The 16050-nt window shown below is 41.8% G+C and overlaps 1 protein-coding gene and 1 long non-coding RNA gene across 17 annotated transcripts in view; one reads left to right on the forward strand and one right to left on the reverse strand.

Moving 5' to 3' along the window:
* The window catches only part of LOC119354759, a 25757-nt gene extending 19418 nt beyond the window's left edge, over positions 1 to 6339 (forward strand). For 14 of the 16 annotated variants that reach the window (XR_005171223.1, XR_005171221.1, XR_005171220.1 and 11 more), the window contains 6 exons: positions 2534 to 2711; positions 3302 to 3394; positions 3993 to 4439; positions 4586 to 4646; positions 5675 to 5748; positions 5848 to 6339. This is a non-coding gene — a long non-coding RNA (uncharacterized LOC119354759). Of the gene's footprint in view, positions 1 to 2533; positions 2712 to 2816; positions 2880 to 3301; positions 3395 to 3980; positions 4440 to 4585; positions 4647 to 5674; positions 5749 to 5847 lie in introns of all 16 variants that reach the window. The other 2 variants (XR_005171222.1, XR_005171217.1) reach the window with 2 other exon arrangements.
* Positions 6340 to 6996: 657 nt separating this feature from the next.
* On the reverse strand, positions 6997 to 9908 carry LOC119354760 (plastid division protein PDV2-like). The gene is made up of 2 exons (XM_037621505.1): positions 9538 to 9908; positions 6997 to 8068 (listed from the first exon to the last, which is right to left on the reverse strand). Exons 1-2 carry the CDS (start codon positions 9754 to 9756, stop codon positions 7403 to 7405), a joined length of 885 nt encoding a protein of 294 aa, XP_037477402.1. The 5' UTR covers positions 9757 to 9908; the 3' UTR covers positions 6997 to 7402.
* Between the last annotated feature and the right edge of the window lie 6142 nt (positions 9909 to 16050).

The following is a 16050-nucleotide window of genomic DNA, read 5'->3' on the forward strand; positions in this document are numbered from 1 at the left end:
AAGCGGAGGCGGGCGGGGTCGGGGCGGGGCGGAGGCGGCCGGAGCGGAGGCGAACGCGATGGGGCAGCGCGGCGGCAGGCGGCGGCCTAGGCGGGGTGGAATCAATGGCGGTGGTCTGGATCTACGGCGGGGCGAGCCCTTGAAAAGTTAACATGTAACTCTTACAAACTATTTCAAGAGCCCGTGGCAACGCACGGGCACTCTACTAGTAGCACTAGTAGACGAATCCAAAACAATAAGGTGTGTATCAAGGGCACCTCCTTGCGTGTTCCATCTCATCGTTTTTACTGTTACTGGATTGGGTAGCTCTCTCTCTAAGGAAATATCTCCCCCAGATGCACCCTCCCTGGCGCTAGCACGCGTTCCCCTTTCTCCCTCCTCGCACGCAACCTCCTCGTCTCCAGCGCTCTCGCCTCTGCTCCACCACCCCGCGCCGCCACATCCCACACGCCGACGTCGGCCTCGCCCCAGAAATCCGCCCGCACCGCGGGTCGGCGGGTGTGGAAGATGCTCAAATTGATCGCAATCACCACCGGCGAAGAGGATGAGGACATCCTTGATATGTAGCCACGCAAGGTGGATCCCTCGTCTCGTCGAAGCCGTGAGAAGAGGAGCCCAACCCGGACGACTTCCTCCCGTCCCCCGCGGATGGTTCTGCTTCCATTGAGACGCCCAGGCCTGACAGATCTTGCTCGTCATCAGCCCAGGGCCGGGTCGGCCGGAGCAGTCGGAGAGGAGTGGCGGATGTGCGTCCTCTTAGATGCCGTCGGTCAGAGAAGGGCGGGGATGATTGGATTGCAGCGAGGGAGGAGGCCCGGCTCGGACAGTCCATGGCGCTAGCGCAATGGCTCGCCTCCTCTTCCGGCATGGCTATTGTTTTGGTCCGCGCCGTTTCTGCCTCGACGGACATTATCGTCGTAGGTACCGATGAGGGACGAGCCGCCAGCGATGGATCCCGCGAGGCCAACCTCCAGCGCCCCTTCTCCAGCTGGCCTCGGACGACCTTCTCCCGCCGGAGCTCGGTGGGTCGATGACCCGCTGGATGGGAGCCGGCATGTCCAGCCATCACCTCTGGTGCCCCGTCGCGCACCTGCCCGCCGCCAGGTGCCCGAGGGCCAAGTTGCGGGGTTGTGCGCTCGCGCTGGTCATCCCCCGTCCGCTCCAGGAAGCATCTCGCCGGGGTTGGGGTCAATCCCGGGTAGGCCTGAGGAGGAGAGAGGGCGGCCTCCATCAGTCCTCTCCGGTGAGGCCTCGAGGGGCAAGATGCTACCAAGTGCCATTTGCTTCAGTGCATTTTGTTCGATGTGAGTTCTTCCTCAGCTTCTTCTTTGGTGGATTTTTTGTTCCTGCTACAATGGACAGCCAGCGACCATGGCCTCTGAAATTTTGTCTGTTCGTGGCCTTGGAAAGCCGACACTCTGCTTCTTGTGCAGGAATCTGCAGTGCTAACAAAGAAGATGGAAAAGGTACTCCTAGAAAGTGAAAAAGAGAAGGAAACAACAATCTTGCAAAAGATTAAACAAAGAATAGCTTGCTCACAAAATTTTCCATCAGTGACATTGCTTCTCTTCACACATATAATCCGACTCGTGGAAAGTTTTTGAGCAAGCTGTTCATATTTACATAGTACATATATTAGTTACTTCTTTTAACGATATATGTGTGAAGAGAAGCATTGCCACTCATGGAAAGAGTACTTCTGTTATGTTTCTACATGTTTACATACATATATTAGTTTCTTAGGTCATGCACATTTCTTAGAAAAATTTATCTCCTTCCGCCTGTTAAGCTTTTGAATAACATGAAAGGATAGTTAAAATGCAATAGATTTCCTTATTATTCATGGCACATTGGATTCAGATAATATTTGCTTTGTTTTACTCGCTCCAAATTTAATTATTACAATTCCTTATTAAGCTAAATAGCTAATTATGTCGATATGATCTGATCTGATTCATTTATCCAAGTAAAAGAGTGCATGCTCATGTTTCCACTGATCAAGGTAAAGAATAAGTTCCGTAGACACACTGAAATCAATTTTAGAGGTTGTAAGTAGGGAGAAGATCCACTCATGTTGTGATCTATCATGATTCTGCTTGAAAGTTGTGTTCAAATGAAATTATGCATCAAATCCCCTCACACAATTGTTTTCTGCATGTTATGTGTTTAATGAGATTCCTCCAAGCCAGCTGTTCAGTGAGCCCCCCTAATTCAGTTGTTTCGGTTGGTTAGAATTGCCCTTTGATTCACTTATTGATCAATTAATTAGATTGATTTTTGAGTATGTTCATTCGGCTTATTCAAATAATCACATTCACAGGTTTAGTTTGGTTTGGTTACCCATATATACTCCATAGTTCTTTTAGTCTTGTCCGTGTTGAGAATTTCTGAAATCAAATGTACAATTCGCGTAGTTAAAAGGTATCAAAGTGATGTTTGTATGCATAGTTTCTGCCTATTGTAGCTAGAAAATTGTGACTGCAAATTTTGTCAATCATTTATAGTTCCTGCCTGTTTTCCGAACTTTTTCTAGGAAGGAATAATAGTAGGACATGCATGTGTTATTTTCCAAGACTTGTTCGAGATAAAGACCCAATGAGTCGTCGGAAACTTCCCCTGTCTCTGCAGCAGCATATGATTGTTCAGAGTGAGAGTTTGTCTGAAAATTGTTCAAAATGAGGCTCTAGCATGCTGCACACGGTGTACCAAAGGTATGGCAACTTCCATTTATATTTGTTTTTTGAGGTTAGCACGCTGCACACGTACATCTCTATGTGTAATTTTGAGACTTTGTTAGCTTGTTGATGCAACAACAGCCGAGGAAGTGACGTGTGTCTCATGTTTTTACTGGAAAACCTTCCATGAAACAACTTATTCCAGTATGTTTTTATCTTCTCCTATGATTTATATTTAGTCAAGTTTAGCCTCTGCGATGAAATTGTCTATAGTGTTAGCCTATAAAAACATAAGTTGTTCTGTTCACTTTCATAAGTGAACCACAAAGATTTCTCGCCAGAAAAAACCCATATGGATTAGTATCCCTTGGGTAAATAAGAAAAAACAATTATTTCAAGGATTTCAGTCATCCTTGCAGTTTTAGGAACTATAACAACAACTTATGTATATACTTCTATACTGTATTCTCTATACTTGAAATTTTTTTGGTGCAAAGTATCCAATATCCATGTATATCTTTTTGGCTGTGCTTATGCTCTTGAATAATAGAGCCATTTTCTTGGAAATTCACTCCTGATTTAACTCTCTTCTTTTCTGAATCAATTTAACTGTGTTGGTCATACAGTTCCCTCGGAGCAAGAGCAAATTTAACAAGGCAATACAACAAAACGTGGAGCAGCTAATGGACATCCAATCAGCTCTCAAGGCATTCGAGGAGGTACTGCTCTTTGACTGAACAACATGATCATATTTTTTTATTGAGGGAAGCATGCTCACGTGGAGGCGCCCAGAAGTTGTGTGTGGACATGTATGACGTTGGCATAGTCATATGCTGATTTTTTGAGATATCATTGTATCCTTGACTTTGACCATCAGTTGTAAATAAGCCGAGGAGCTGTACCTATAGTACCGGTGTTATTTATCCCTTGCATCAAAATGTAGAATTTTCTCACTAGATTTGCACAACATAAATATACTGTATATATTTTCTGAAGTATTTGCAATGACCAGATCTTAAGAAATGATGTGCATATTAAGGCCTAAAACTTTTATTTGCATTTACTTCCTTGGTTACTGCAATAGATCACCTGAACTGACAAAATAGTGGGTTAGCATACTTTGAAAAGAACAACACTTGAGCATATGTAGCCATGTAGGCCAACGAAGTTGCTTTCTTGATACTTTTAGATACGTGCTACCACATGCATGTTGGATTTGTGCTCTATCTAGATTTCAGTATAAGCATGTGAGAAAATAAGCCGTTTTAAATTGAGTGCCTGACATATTTTGTTTTCCACTTTGAGCTTCTGTTACAGCGAGGAACAATGGATATATCGAATAAAAAATGTAACCAGCTTTCCCCGGGTGAAGAATCCTCCACTAATAAGGAGCCTCAGGTACATCCTACTCAGGTTAGTTTTGTCGCTAAAAGACATGGTGCATTCGATAGTTCTCCATTTATCCATGGAGATAGGATAGCATGCTTTATTTTGTTTACAAATAAACTGTTGCAGAATCAATTTAATTCTGTTAGTGGGCAATCCCTCTATATTTGATACATACATCGTGGCATGCCTTTTTAGCATCATCTTCTATCATGTTATATTATTGCCTACTGCCTAACAATTTTTTGCCGAAGGGGGCAGATGACATAGGAGAGATCTACAACCAGTTTTCCTTAGGTTCTTCTGTTGACAACAAGCCTGCACAACAACATGCTCGCGCACACCGCAACCATAGAGATATACCGCGACACATACCAGGTCAGTGACTGACATATCATCTATTTCACCCTTCAAATGCATCATCTTCTTCCTCGCCCCCCTTTTCAGGGCGATCAGAAGGGCAAGATCTGCATTTTTATATTTTCCATTACAGTTGGTCATAAATTTTTACTTTGTTTTGCCAGGAGAGTTGTGCTTCATGTAGCTATTACAGCAGGATAATTGTATGCTTGTGTTGAAGAAGAGGTTATACCAACCGAGGCCAAGTGCACTGAACTTACCCATGCCTCATATAGATGGCTATTCTAAATTGGATGCCCTTGTTTCCAGATTTCTCTTCGTTTCCTGATTTTGTTAATTTTCAACTATTTCACATTGCCATGCACGTTTGAGGCTCAAATGTGGAGACCTCTCCTCCAGGGGACAACATCACAATGTATTTTCATAGAATACTTATGTAGGTCTTCTCCTCTCGGAAGTATTAACATTCTTCGTTCTTCAAGTGAGTTTTCATATGCTTGAGGTTGTGGGAAGAAAACGTGCTGTAATATCTGAAAGATATGTAAATAGTTCAAGCAATTCAAAGATATCACTAATATAAATAAATAAATAAATAAATATACATATATGTTGTATACAACTCTATTATGAAATATACATTTTGACTTGTGAGTAGAGTCCTTTCTTTAGTCAATTAGACATGGACATCAAATAACTAAGCGAAATTAGCATGACCATGTATCAGTTAGCACGTGGATTGATGAAGTGGGGGTATGGTCGCACATGTTTGTTCATATGTACATGTTGGGTTCAGGGAGGGCAAAACTTAAGGTTTCTTCATTTAAGATGGTTCCTTTCTTTTCTTTCATAAATCTCTCTTGTTTTCATATTTGTGTATATTTTCCATCATCAAAACAGGCTTCACAATTCCTTGATTTCATGGCTAATGGGGTTGCATGCTGTAAAAATCAGCCGAAGTACATATTGTACTCTCATTCTTAGTCTTGTTTCGTGTGGAATTACAGAGAGCGGTCGGTGCAGATGTGGCTTATAAAGTTTTATACTTCAAATCCAGTACTTCATAAAAAAATTCAAAGTGTGCATAGGTTTATTGTTTTGTGTTGTATTCCTGGACTTGGTGTGGTACGAGCTGCTGAAATTTTTTTTGGTTTTTGGTTTGGCTGTACCTGCAAAATTTTTGGCATGTTTAGCACTTTAGTTATGCTTCTTGAGTAGCATTGGAATGGTTCTCAGACTACTTTCTTCTATGACAGACTTGGCAAGAAAGGCGGCAGCTGACGAAAGGAGGACACCACCAAGATGAGCGAGACCGTGCCAACGGACTCAGGTGTGCCCTTGTTGGTGGTTTCAGTTTGATAATTCTCATTACTTCTCTCTATTTATGGGAATTTTGTTTGTCATTGCATTATCGAATACGTGCAAGCAGGATGAAAAGCAACGACCAACGGCGCATCATCCACAGAAGCGGCCAGCATGGGGCTAAGCCTGCCATTCCTCCGCGTCAATGAACAACAGGACCTAAGATAGCTGAGGTGCGCTCCTGCAAGAGATGAGGGAGCAGCTGGTGGTCCGGATGGCGAAGATCAGGTCAACGTCGGCTGCTTTCCTGTGCCATTGCCACATTTCAGCTGAACATGCTCGGACGGGCATGGCGCCGGCGCCATTTCTTCATCTTCTCTGGAGCCACACCATTTCTGCAGGATAAGCGAGTTGGAGGAAGATGGGAGATGCGTCGCTTACTCACTGACAGAAAATCATTTGGGCAGAACCTCCTTTTCACGAGAGATGATTGATTGTTTTTCCACCTTCGCTTTTGTGCCCCATGTGTTGCTTGTGAACCACTGTTGTTTATGTCGTCGGTCATGTAAACTATAAGGACATATTAATATAATATGACTCCTAAGCCACTTCCTTTTAACACTGTGAAGTACATTCAGCAACGTGGAAAGGGCGCATCCAACCTGGCACCGTCCAACTATCTATCAGGCGGCGCGCCGTGGCGCGCCCCAACCGCTAGTAGAGGAGTAAAGTCTTTGGAACGCTTGGAGGTCAACGTCTCCATCACCCGTGCAGACCGCGCAAGCTAGGACGCGGCCAACAGACTCTGCACCTGCTACTCGCCAGCCATCTCTCCTATTCATTTCTTCTACTTGTAGATTGCACTTTTTAACTGAAATTGGTAATCCCAAGGACAAGGCAACTCCAAGTGAAAATCGAGATTTCAGGTATGTAGTTGTATAACTTAACTAGAGACAGTGCAGTGAAGCATGAACTACATTCAGACGCATGGCAGAAAGCCAAAACACGCACTGGCAAGACGGTGATCACGTGCAAAATGCATGCACGCAGCTTCATACAGTACAGTAGCTCGCACGCAGTTTCTTTGCTTCCTTCATTCATACGGCAAGCCTATGCCAATTAGTACCCGCAACAGGAATACATACATACAGCAACCAAACAAAACTGCATTCCCTGCTTTGAATTGAAACATCCCCGTATCCGTATGCATGCGCTGGGTTCAGATTCCTGCTGCACAGCAAGCCTGCATCACAGCCCATCTCTCTTCTCAATCAGATTACATGTAAAGCTATTCATTCATCAGGGCATAAAAGTACAGGAAATGCCTTCACTGCTCGGCAACAGACTCTGCTCAACAATTGAGACAACATGGACAGAGCAAAAAACCTAGGGCCCCAACAGGTTGTGTGCCCGCCTGCATATGAACGGAATCATTGTTATATTGCTATCAATTAGGCAACATAAACACTAATGAATCCGCCATAATGACGACGATGAACGACAAGTGGTTTAACAGCGGCATCATACATAAGCCGCTCAACATTCAGGGCTAAAGAGGGAAATACGTAGGAAATATCCAAGTAGAGAGCATTATACAAGAAACAACTCGCGGCCGCAGTTCCTACACAACACCAAGAGGACCAGCTAACAGAGCCTAATATTCACACGGCCCGGTTCCGGATTCAACCTAAGCCGTAGCTTGCATTTGGGGCATCAAGGCTGCTGCCAAAGGGGATCTCAACTCTTTCCTTCACAACGCAGTGCGCCCGGCCATCTCCTCCAAGCACCATTACCTTCCCAGGAGGGCACTGTAGAGTAGGAGGAACCTGCTCTTTTGCACCAGCCGCCTCTTTACCCAACAGACCTGCAATGTCCAGTTTTATGCCGCTCCTCCCTATTGTGGGCTCGTAGCCAGCAGCCTTCATGATTGATATGGCGCCCACAATCATGACCGCTGTTTTAGCCATCCATCCGATCAAAGATCTGATCCCTCCTGATGAATTACGGCTTGATGTGCCAGGGATTCTGTTTTGCGTCCCGTTCGTCCTTGTGCCATCTTCAGTCATTCCATCAGAACGCAGTCCGTTGTGCAGGCACTTGGGCTTGGACACGTAGTTTGCAGGATAGAGATCATCGAGCACAAATGAATTGGTGACATGGCCCGAGTAAGGAGGTAGGATGAGACCATCATCATTTTCGATTTTTTCACCAGCAAATGCAGCAGCCTCATGGATTGCTTCACAGTCCTCTCCCTTGTATTCTTTCAGCTTGTTAAGGAGAGATGTTCGACTCCGATCAATCTGGCTCAGGACAGTTTCTCGTTCATATCTTTGTTGGTGTTGGAGGTCCTGGCAGTGGCAATAAGGTGGTAAGCTACTTATTTTCCAAAACAGAAACATGTACTCCCTCCGTCCGGGTTTATTGGGCCCCCTCTTATTTTGGGTTAATATAACCTATGAATTTAACTAATAAAATATAAACTATATGTTACAAAAATTATATCATCGGAAAACTCTTTCAAATACAAATCCAACAATGTGCCTTTTGTAGCATATACTTTATATTTTATTTGTCATACAGATGGTCAAAGTCTGGCTCAAAATACTTAGGGGCCCAATAAACCGGGACGGAGTTAGTAAGCTTTGTGCACAAAATGGTACTCCCTCCGTAAGGAAATATAAGAGCGTTTAGATCACTACTTTTGTGATCTAGATGCTCTTATATTTCTTTACGGAGGGAGTATCAAGCTAAGAACACCATATGCCTGGTACAGTTACTGATGTCCAAAAGAAAATACTCCCTCCAATCCATATTAATTGTTGCTGATTTAGTACAAGTTGTACTAAACCAACGATAATTAATATGGATCCAAGGGTGTACTAATTTCTTGAGGCAAGTGTCATCCAATGGGCTCACATATAGCAGTAGTAATGTAAGTACTTCGCACGTTTGATACCCTTTGGGTTATTGTGCGTAAATGTGTTTATGTCATTATCTTAAACTAAGCATTTTGTACAATAAGGTCAGAAACTCGGCAACATTTTACAGTTTAGTGAGCACGAAGCAGAAATTTTCATCTCAATGGATGATTGTGTCTCTTAGCAGAATGACCTTCCTTTTTGTGCTAACATAGGAAAATTCCATACAGTTCTTAACAGTTGATATTCCATGCAAGAAGAAACGCATAGGCAAATTTCCATATGATGGAATACCAGTTTTTTTTCACAAAAAACAGAAGAAAAGCATGCGAGCTTGTGCTACAAGGAATGCGCAGATGTGCTGGCCACTGATACTTCCCATAAGCTACAGTAAGCAAAGTGAAAATTATCTCTCTTTGTAAACCACGCAGTGTAACATACATTTGACATTTTTCATTTGTGTTCACTCAGTAATCTCTACCTATTTCTTGTCGCAAAATGCGTTTTAATACAATCTGTACCTTACCCACAATTAGTTAACCAGCAATCCTGTTCCTGAGAATCACAGAATCCATCTTACACTACCCCTTTTTGCTCTAGTCCAATGCCAAATGAGGCTGGAATTGGATGCAGCCACCAGGCAATGAACAACTAATTAGGGCTATCAATCTTTTCCTCTGTCTGTAACATCATGCTAAGCAAGCGTAGATTTGGTTCCTCACGAAAATACAGTAAGACGTTGAACAAAAATGCAGTAATTGAACCCCAAACCTACCATATGATCATATCAACTCCAGCTCGTGGCACAAAACAATAACTATAGGCACAACAGCAGGCTAGCAGAGCAACAATAAAAAACCCATCTTTATGGAATGACCAACCAGGAATAGGAACCGGACCTGCAGGGAGGCGAGCTGCCGCTCGAGCGACTCGAGCGCGTCGTTGATGCCTACCAGGCTCTCCACCTCCACCTCCTCTTCCTCCTCCTCTCCGCCGTCGTCCTCCTCCCCGGCACCCAGCCGCGGCGGTGGCCGTGCGGCGGCAGCGCAGGCGGAGATCCTGGAGCGAAGGTCGGAGGCGCGGGCGAGGACGAGGCCGATCTCCTCCTCCCCTTCCATGGCTTTCGCTGGCGGTGCGAGGGGTGCAGAACCCTGGCTAACCCCCCCAACCCGCTGCTGGCGGCGAGCAGTGGAAGCTGCAATCTTGCACTTCGCGGCGAGTCTTGTGTTCGTTTTTTTTTGAGACAAGAGTCTTGTGTTCGTGGCTACGAGAGAGACTGACGGAGGCGTATCCGAAGAATTTTGTCTTTTGTTCTCTCGAACTACCTGACTCGCCTTGGGCCTTGTTATGCTCAACTGGGTGGCCCAGATCAGGTACTGAAGTTCTCATGGGCTAGGCCTTCTCATGGGCAATCCCTATATGGCGCCTAGGTCGCTCCCTATCCACATAGCGGGTACCCCGAAATCACTATTTTTTTTTTCAGGGAACCGAAATCACTAATTAAGGAGTATTTCTTTCAAAAATCACTCCCACCTTCTCAAGTTATGACAAGGGCGCGCTGCATGTGCGCCACTTGCCGTAACATGTGAGTTTTCCTTTTTCATAGATCTGTTTATTCAAAACGTTTTATCTCTTAAAGTGTGCGTCTAAATCTCGAACCATTTTCATCGTTGGATTCCTCACGTCGAGATCTTCAAAACTAAATACAATGTTGGTAGGTTTTGACGAAAAAAAATTCACAAAAAACGGACGATAAAACCGAACCGGAAGCATGCTTTTTTTCCTTTCCGGAAGCCGTTTCAAAAAGGCACGATCATGCATCTCACGAAGCAAATCCGTACCTCTCGAGAAAGCAAAACCATGCCTGTCAATGAAGAAAAAAGGAAAAATGTGTTTTTTCGTTTCTGAAAGGCACAACCGTGCCTCTCGTGAAAGCAAAACGGTGCCTCTCACGAAAGAAAAGAGGAGAAAACATGTTTTCTCGTTTCCAAGAGGCATGGCCGCGCCTCTCACGGAAGCAAAAATGTGCCTCTCACAGAAGAAAAAAAGGAAAACATACTTTTTTTCATTTTCGGGAGGCACGACGCCGTGCCTCTCGCGGAAGCAAAACCATACCCGAGTAAAGCGCATTTTTCGTGAAAAAATCAATTTTTTTGTCAAAAAGTTAAGGAAGATCGGTGAAAAACCGAAAAGTCAAAAAATTATTCAGAAAACCCCTATCTAAAAAGCCAAAAACACGTGCAAAACATAAAATTTAAAATTTTTGGGAAGAGCGCCCAAAGCGCAACACGTGGCTCTGAGCCCACCCAATGTGATTGTTGGGGAGGCTCCAGAAGGACAACTCATTAACTAGTTGATCTCCGTACCCACCCCCCTCCAGCGCCGGAATTTCTATGGGCCGGCTCATTTTCGGGATTCATCCCAACCGGTTTTGGAAGGTTCTAGATCCTTTCTTGAACCGGTTTTTTATGGTTTCTTTTTTCTTTTGCTTTTTTATGTTTTTCCTTTTTGTTCCTGCTTTCACTTTGTTTTTTCATTTTTATTCTTATTTTTTCAATTTGCGGTAATCTTTTAAGTTCATGAATTTTTTATTCTTTTTTGTTTAATTTTATTTTTGCAAAAATATTTTTTCAAATTCATGCAATTTTTTGAAATCATGAATACTTTTCAAATACGTGAGCTTTTTTTTGAACTTATGTACTTTTTCACCTTTATGCGAATTTTCTTTTTAAATTCACAAATACTTTTTTGTTCGTGGAATTCAAAAAATGTTCATCAATAGAAAAATGTTCAACAATTTAAAAAATCTTCATCAAATCCAATTTTGTTCATCGGATTTAAACAATGTTTATCAAAATTCAAAATTTGTTCATCAAATTGAAAAAATGTTCATCAAATTCCAAATTTATTCGTAGATTTTCAGAAAATTTTCATCAAATTCAAAAAAATTACATCCATTTTTTAGAAAAAATCTTGAATACAATTTTTGTTTATCAAGTTCAAAAAATGTTCATCAAATACAAAACAATGTTTGTCATTATTAGAAAGTTCTCGTAAAAATTGCTCATCGAAATAAAAACAGTTCATTATTTTGAAATTGTGAACATTTTTTGAATTCAAGAACTGTTTTTTAATTTGGTGAATGTATTTTTAATCCGTGAGCTTTTATCATTTCCTGATTTTTTTATAATCATGAACAATTTTTGAATTCATGGGCATTCACAATTTGCAACTTTTTTATATATTATTTTTAAAAAGGAAAAAAGTTAAAACAAAGAAATGCAAAAACAAAACATAAGGTGTTTGCCGCCCCGCACATGGGCTGGCGCAAGAGGGGCACGGTGGGAGGGGGTGCGCGCTCGCTGGTTCATAGCACGTACAACGCGGAATAGGAGCTCCCCTTCTCATGCACCGCCACATTTCTGATCTCCCCTTCTCATGCACCGCCACATTTCTGATCTGTAGTATACTACTCTAAAAAATGTAGTATACTATATATTATATTTTTTTCTCACCATTTCTCACCAAAAAAAACTTAATACTATTGACCGTCCATCTGATCAGAAACTACTTGAATGGATATAATGACTAGCAAAAGAACCCATGTGTTATGACAAGAGAGAAAAAAATATACCACACTCCCGTAATCTAAGAACAATGACTGAAGACCCTAATAGGTCCACATCTTTTATTACAATATGGCGTTAGCAAAAGAACCTGCTCATTGCAGCAGGAGAGAAAAGATATCACACAACCCTAATCTAATAATCATGAGTCAAGACCCCAATAGGTCCGGGTGCATCTCACATGTGTTATGGCTTATCCTCCTTCCTCCTTGCTGACATTTGTCGTCTCCGATGTGGTTTTCATGAGGTGTTGATTTTCAATCCGGATCTACACCGGTACAAAAAAGACAGGTCATGTGATATTGATTAAGATTGCACCACAAATAGCATCTTAAATATGTTTAACAGGTAAAACAACATTATATCAGATTCTACACATTTTTCTAATCAATTTTCATATATAACATGTCAAAATTAAAGTTAGGATTTAAAAGATATGGATATTTTTAAAAAGCATTTTAATCAGCCCATGGATTGTGGTTTATTAAACAAAATAGCACGGGGTTTCATGCAAAATCCAAAAGGTTTTTTGGACTCACTTAAAGCAGGAGCACAAGTTGACTAAACGAAAGATTAGGGGTGTTTCTGCAAAAATGAAACCTTTTTCTATACCCACTTAAAAAGAACTGCATGTTGATTTTAATAAACTACAAGGGGTTTCTGTAAAAGGTGTGATGGACGGGCAGAAGCATGAATCCCTTTATTAGTAGGTATACATGTGTACCTTACTCTGATACATATGATACATGATAAACCATGAGACATGAGATGCCCACCTGCATGAGTGCATGGGCGAGAAATGCAGAAATAATATCATGACTTGTGTTCATTCAGTCTATAACTTTATGAGGTTTAATGGGACAATTAAAAATATTCTGAGGATTTATGAGGAGGGAACAAGACAATTATTGAGTTATGATAAGTGATGTTTTTTTTGGAAGAGATACACTCTCGAAAATCAAGTGGCCACTATGGCAATATTAAAAATTACAACTAATTGTTTTGATGATAAATATTTGGGCTTATCAGTGCCAATTGGAAGAATGAAGGCGGGAAAGTTTCAATCAATCAAAGATAGAGGTTTGAGAAGGCTTTAGGGCTGGATTGAAAAATATGCTTGGTGGAAAGGAAATTCAATTCAAATCAGTTATACAGGCTCTTCCGGTCTATGCTATGGTTTAAATTTCTGGCTTCTATTTGTGAGTAATTGTCTCAGATTATTCAAAAAATGGTGGGGAGATGAATAAAATAGAAAGAAAACTCATTTGGTTGGCCTGGGATAAACCAACAAGACCTAAATGCAAAGGAGGTATAGGTTTTCGGGATTACTAGTTATTTAAGTAGATGGTGCCCCACACGTTGTTGCGGGGATATTTTATAATATTTCAATGAGATTTTGGTTATATGAAACATCAATATTTGAAATGATAGTTTTTTAAAGTATATAAAAATTAAATCTAAATAGTATAATAAAATGGAATTTCACATGCATGCATGTTTGCATGTTGAAGTGGATTTTTAATATGCATAGTTGCATGTTGAGGTGGACTTTTTCTATGCATGTTGAATGATGAGGTGGCATGCTTGCATGTTGAGAGAAATATGTTAGTGGGGGCTAGCTATTTAGATATGGAAGATGATGCTCTTTTGTCAAAACAGGCTTGACATTTATTGGTAAAACTGGGTTCGCTTTGTGCAAAATTAATAAAGGCTAAATATTATCCTCAGGGGCATCTACTTGACAAGGTCTTTCGGTAGTCAACTTCAGCGACTTGGCAGGGTATTATGCATGACCCAAAACGTCTTTTAAAGGGGGTTATTTGGAGAGTGACAGATAGATCATATATAAATATTTGGAGAGATAATTGGATCCTCAAGAGTTCTATCCTAAAAGTATCGGCTAAAAAGAATAGAACCAAGATCAAAGTGGGTGTCTGATTTATTTGTTAGTGGGACAAGGAGATGAGTTGTGAATTTAATCTCATATTTGTTTCTTCCCCATGATGTTGATGCGATTATAAATATGTTATCCAATCGTCGGGGGACGACGATTTTGTTGTGTGGCACTATAAGAAGAACGATATGTTCTCTATAAAAAGTGTATAAGTTGGCGATGAAGCTTAAGGAGAATAAGAGAGATTATGGGCAATCTAGCAATGATGTGAACGTGGAATATCATATGGAAGGCTAATGTCCCTCGGAAAATAAGAATTTATGCTTGTTGTGTCGCGTCTAATTGCATGGTGGTCTAGATCAATAGGCTACCTCGGTTATGTGCTCTATCTGTGGGGTGGAAGACGAAAGTATTTTTCATCCTTTGGTGATTTGTCCTAAGACAAGGGCTTTGCGCATGGAGTTGAGAGAAATTTGGAATATTTCGAGGGAATAGCTTTTCAGTTTTTCTGGCCAGATTGGTTGCTTATCTTGCTGGATCAATTAAGCTCTCTGATTTATGAGCAAGTCATTTTCATCTTTCGAAGAGCTTGGCAATTAAGGAATGATCTGAATTCTGGTAAGGTAAGGAATCTATCTCCGTCTCTCCTAATTATTTGGAAAACTATTGGCTATTCTCATCTTGCCAATCCAATGCAAAGTTGGCCCCTAACTTCAAAGGCAAGAGAGTTGTGGTTGTTTTTTTTAAAATGAGGATTACCCCAACCTCTGCATCAGGCGACGCACACAACCATTTTATTAATCAAAGTAGCAGCAAAGTATGAAGTTCGACACAAAGGCACAAACAAGTCTTAATAAAAAGGAAAAATTGCAACAACCAGCGGAAATAGGGTGAAATGACTAGACACATATTCTATTGTTGGACCGCCGTCCAAACCGATTTTATCTATCCCGTGCTACCGTCTCCCAATGGTTGCACCCTAGGCCATAAGCTCCGTGTGATCCGCATGTCTAAGTGATGACCATGTACGGATCCATCCAGATGACCGGAAGATGACCTGCAAAAAAATTGTGATTGTTTGTTTGTTAAATGTGACGGTATTTCAACAGTTTCATATAGCCCAAAGTAATGCACATACTCTGACTCGAAGATGCACCGTTGTTTTAGGCTCTATCTCATTAACCATGTCCCAAATAACCTAGAGATGCTATTGGGAGGTCATACATTAACAGACACATGTATTGTATGCCACAATAACTTGGCTAGTGAGAATTTTAAGAATAAATGTTGGATTGATTTGTCCCGATCACAAAAGCAACACCATTTACTACCCTCCCAACTACGCTTTGTCAAGTTGTCCTTAGTCAAGATCACTCCCTTGTGCACAAACCACATAAATATCTTAATTTTCCAAATCTGCAGCAACTTTGGGATAGGACTGGTGTTTATCAAATCTACACACATAGATTTAACTGATAATACTCCAGACACTAAAAGTTTCCACTGTAAGGTATCCGGTGATGGGGAACGTTGCATGAAATAAAAAAAATTCCCTGAATCACCCAAGATCTAATCTAGGAGATGCATAGCAACAAGAGTTGAGTGTGTCCATGTACCCCTGTAGACCGAAAGCGTTAGTGTCGTAACGTGGTTGATGTGGTTGTACTCGTCGTGATCTAATCTAATCTAGTGCCAAATGGACGGCACCTCCGAGTTTAGGACACGTACAGCTCGGCCGCGTACTCTCCTTCTTTATCCAGCAAGCGAGGGTGAGGAGGTAGATGAGATCTGAACCAACACGATGGTGTGGTGGTGGTAATGGCATCGGAACACCGACAGGGCTTCGCCAAGCACTGACGGATCGAGGTGGAGGCTTATCGAGAGAGAGAGAG

This window comes from Triticum dicoccoides, chromosome 2A (genome assembly GCF_002162155.2).
Source record: "Triticum dicoccoides isolate Atlit2015 ecotype Zavitan chromosome 2A, WEW_v2.0, whole genome shotgun sequence".
Classification (NCBI taxonomy): domain Eukaryota; kingdom Viridiplantae; phylum Streptophyta; class Magnoliopsida; order Poales; family Poaceae; genus Triticum; species Triticum dicoccoides.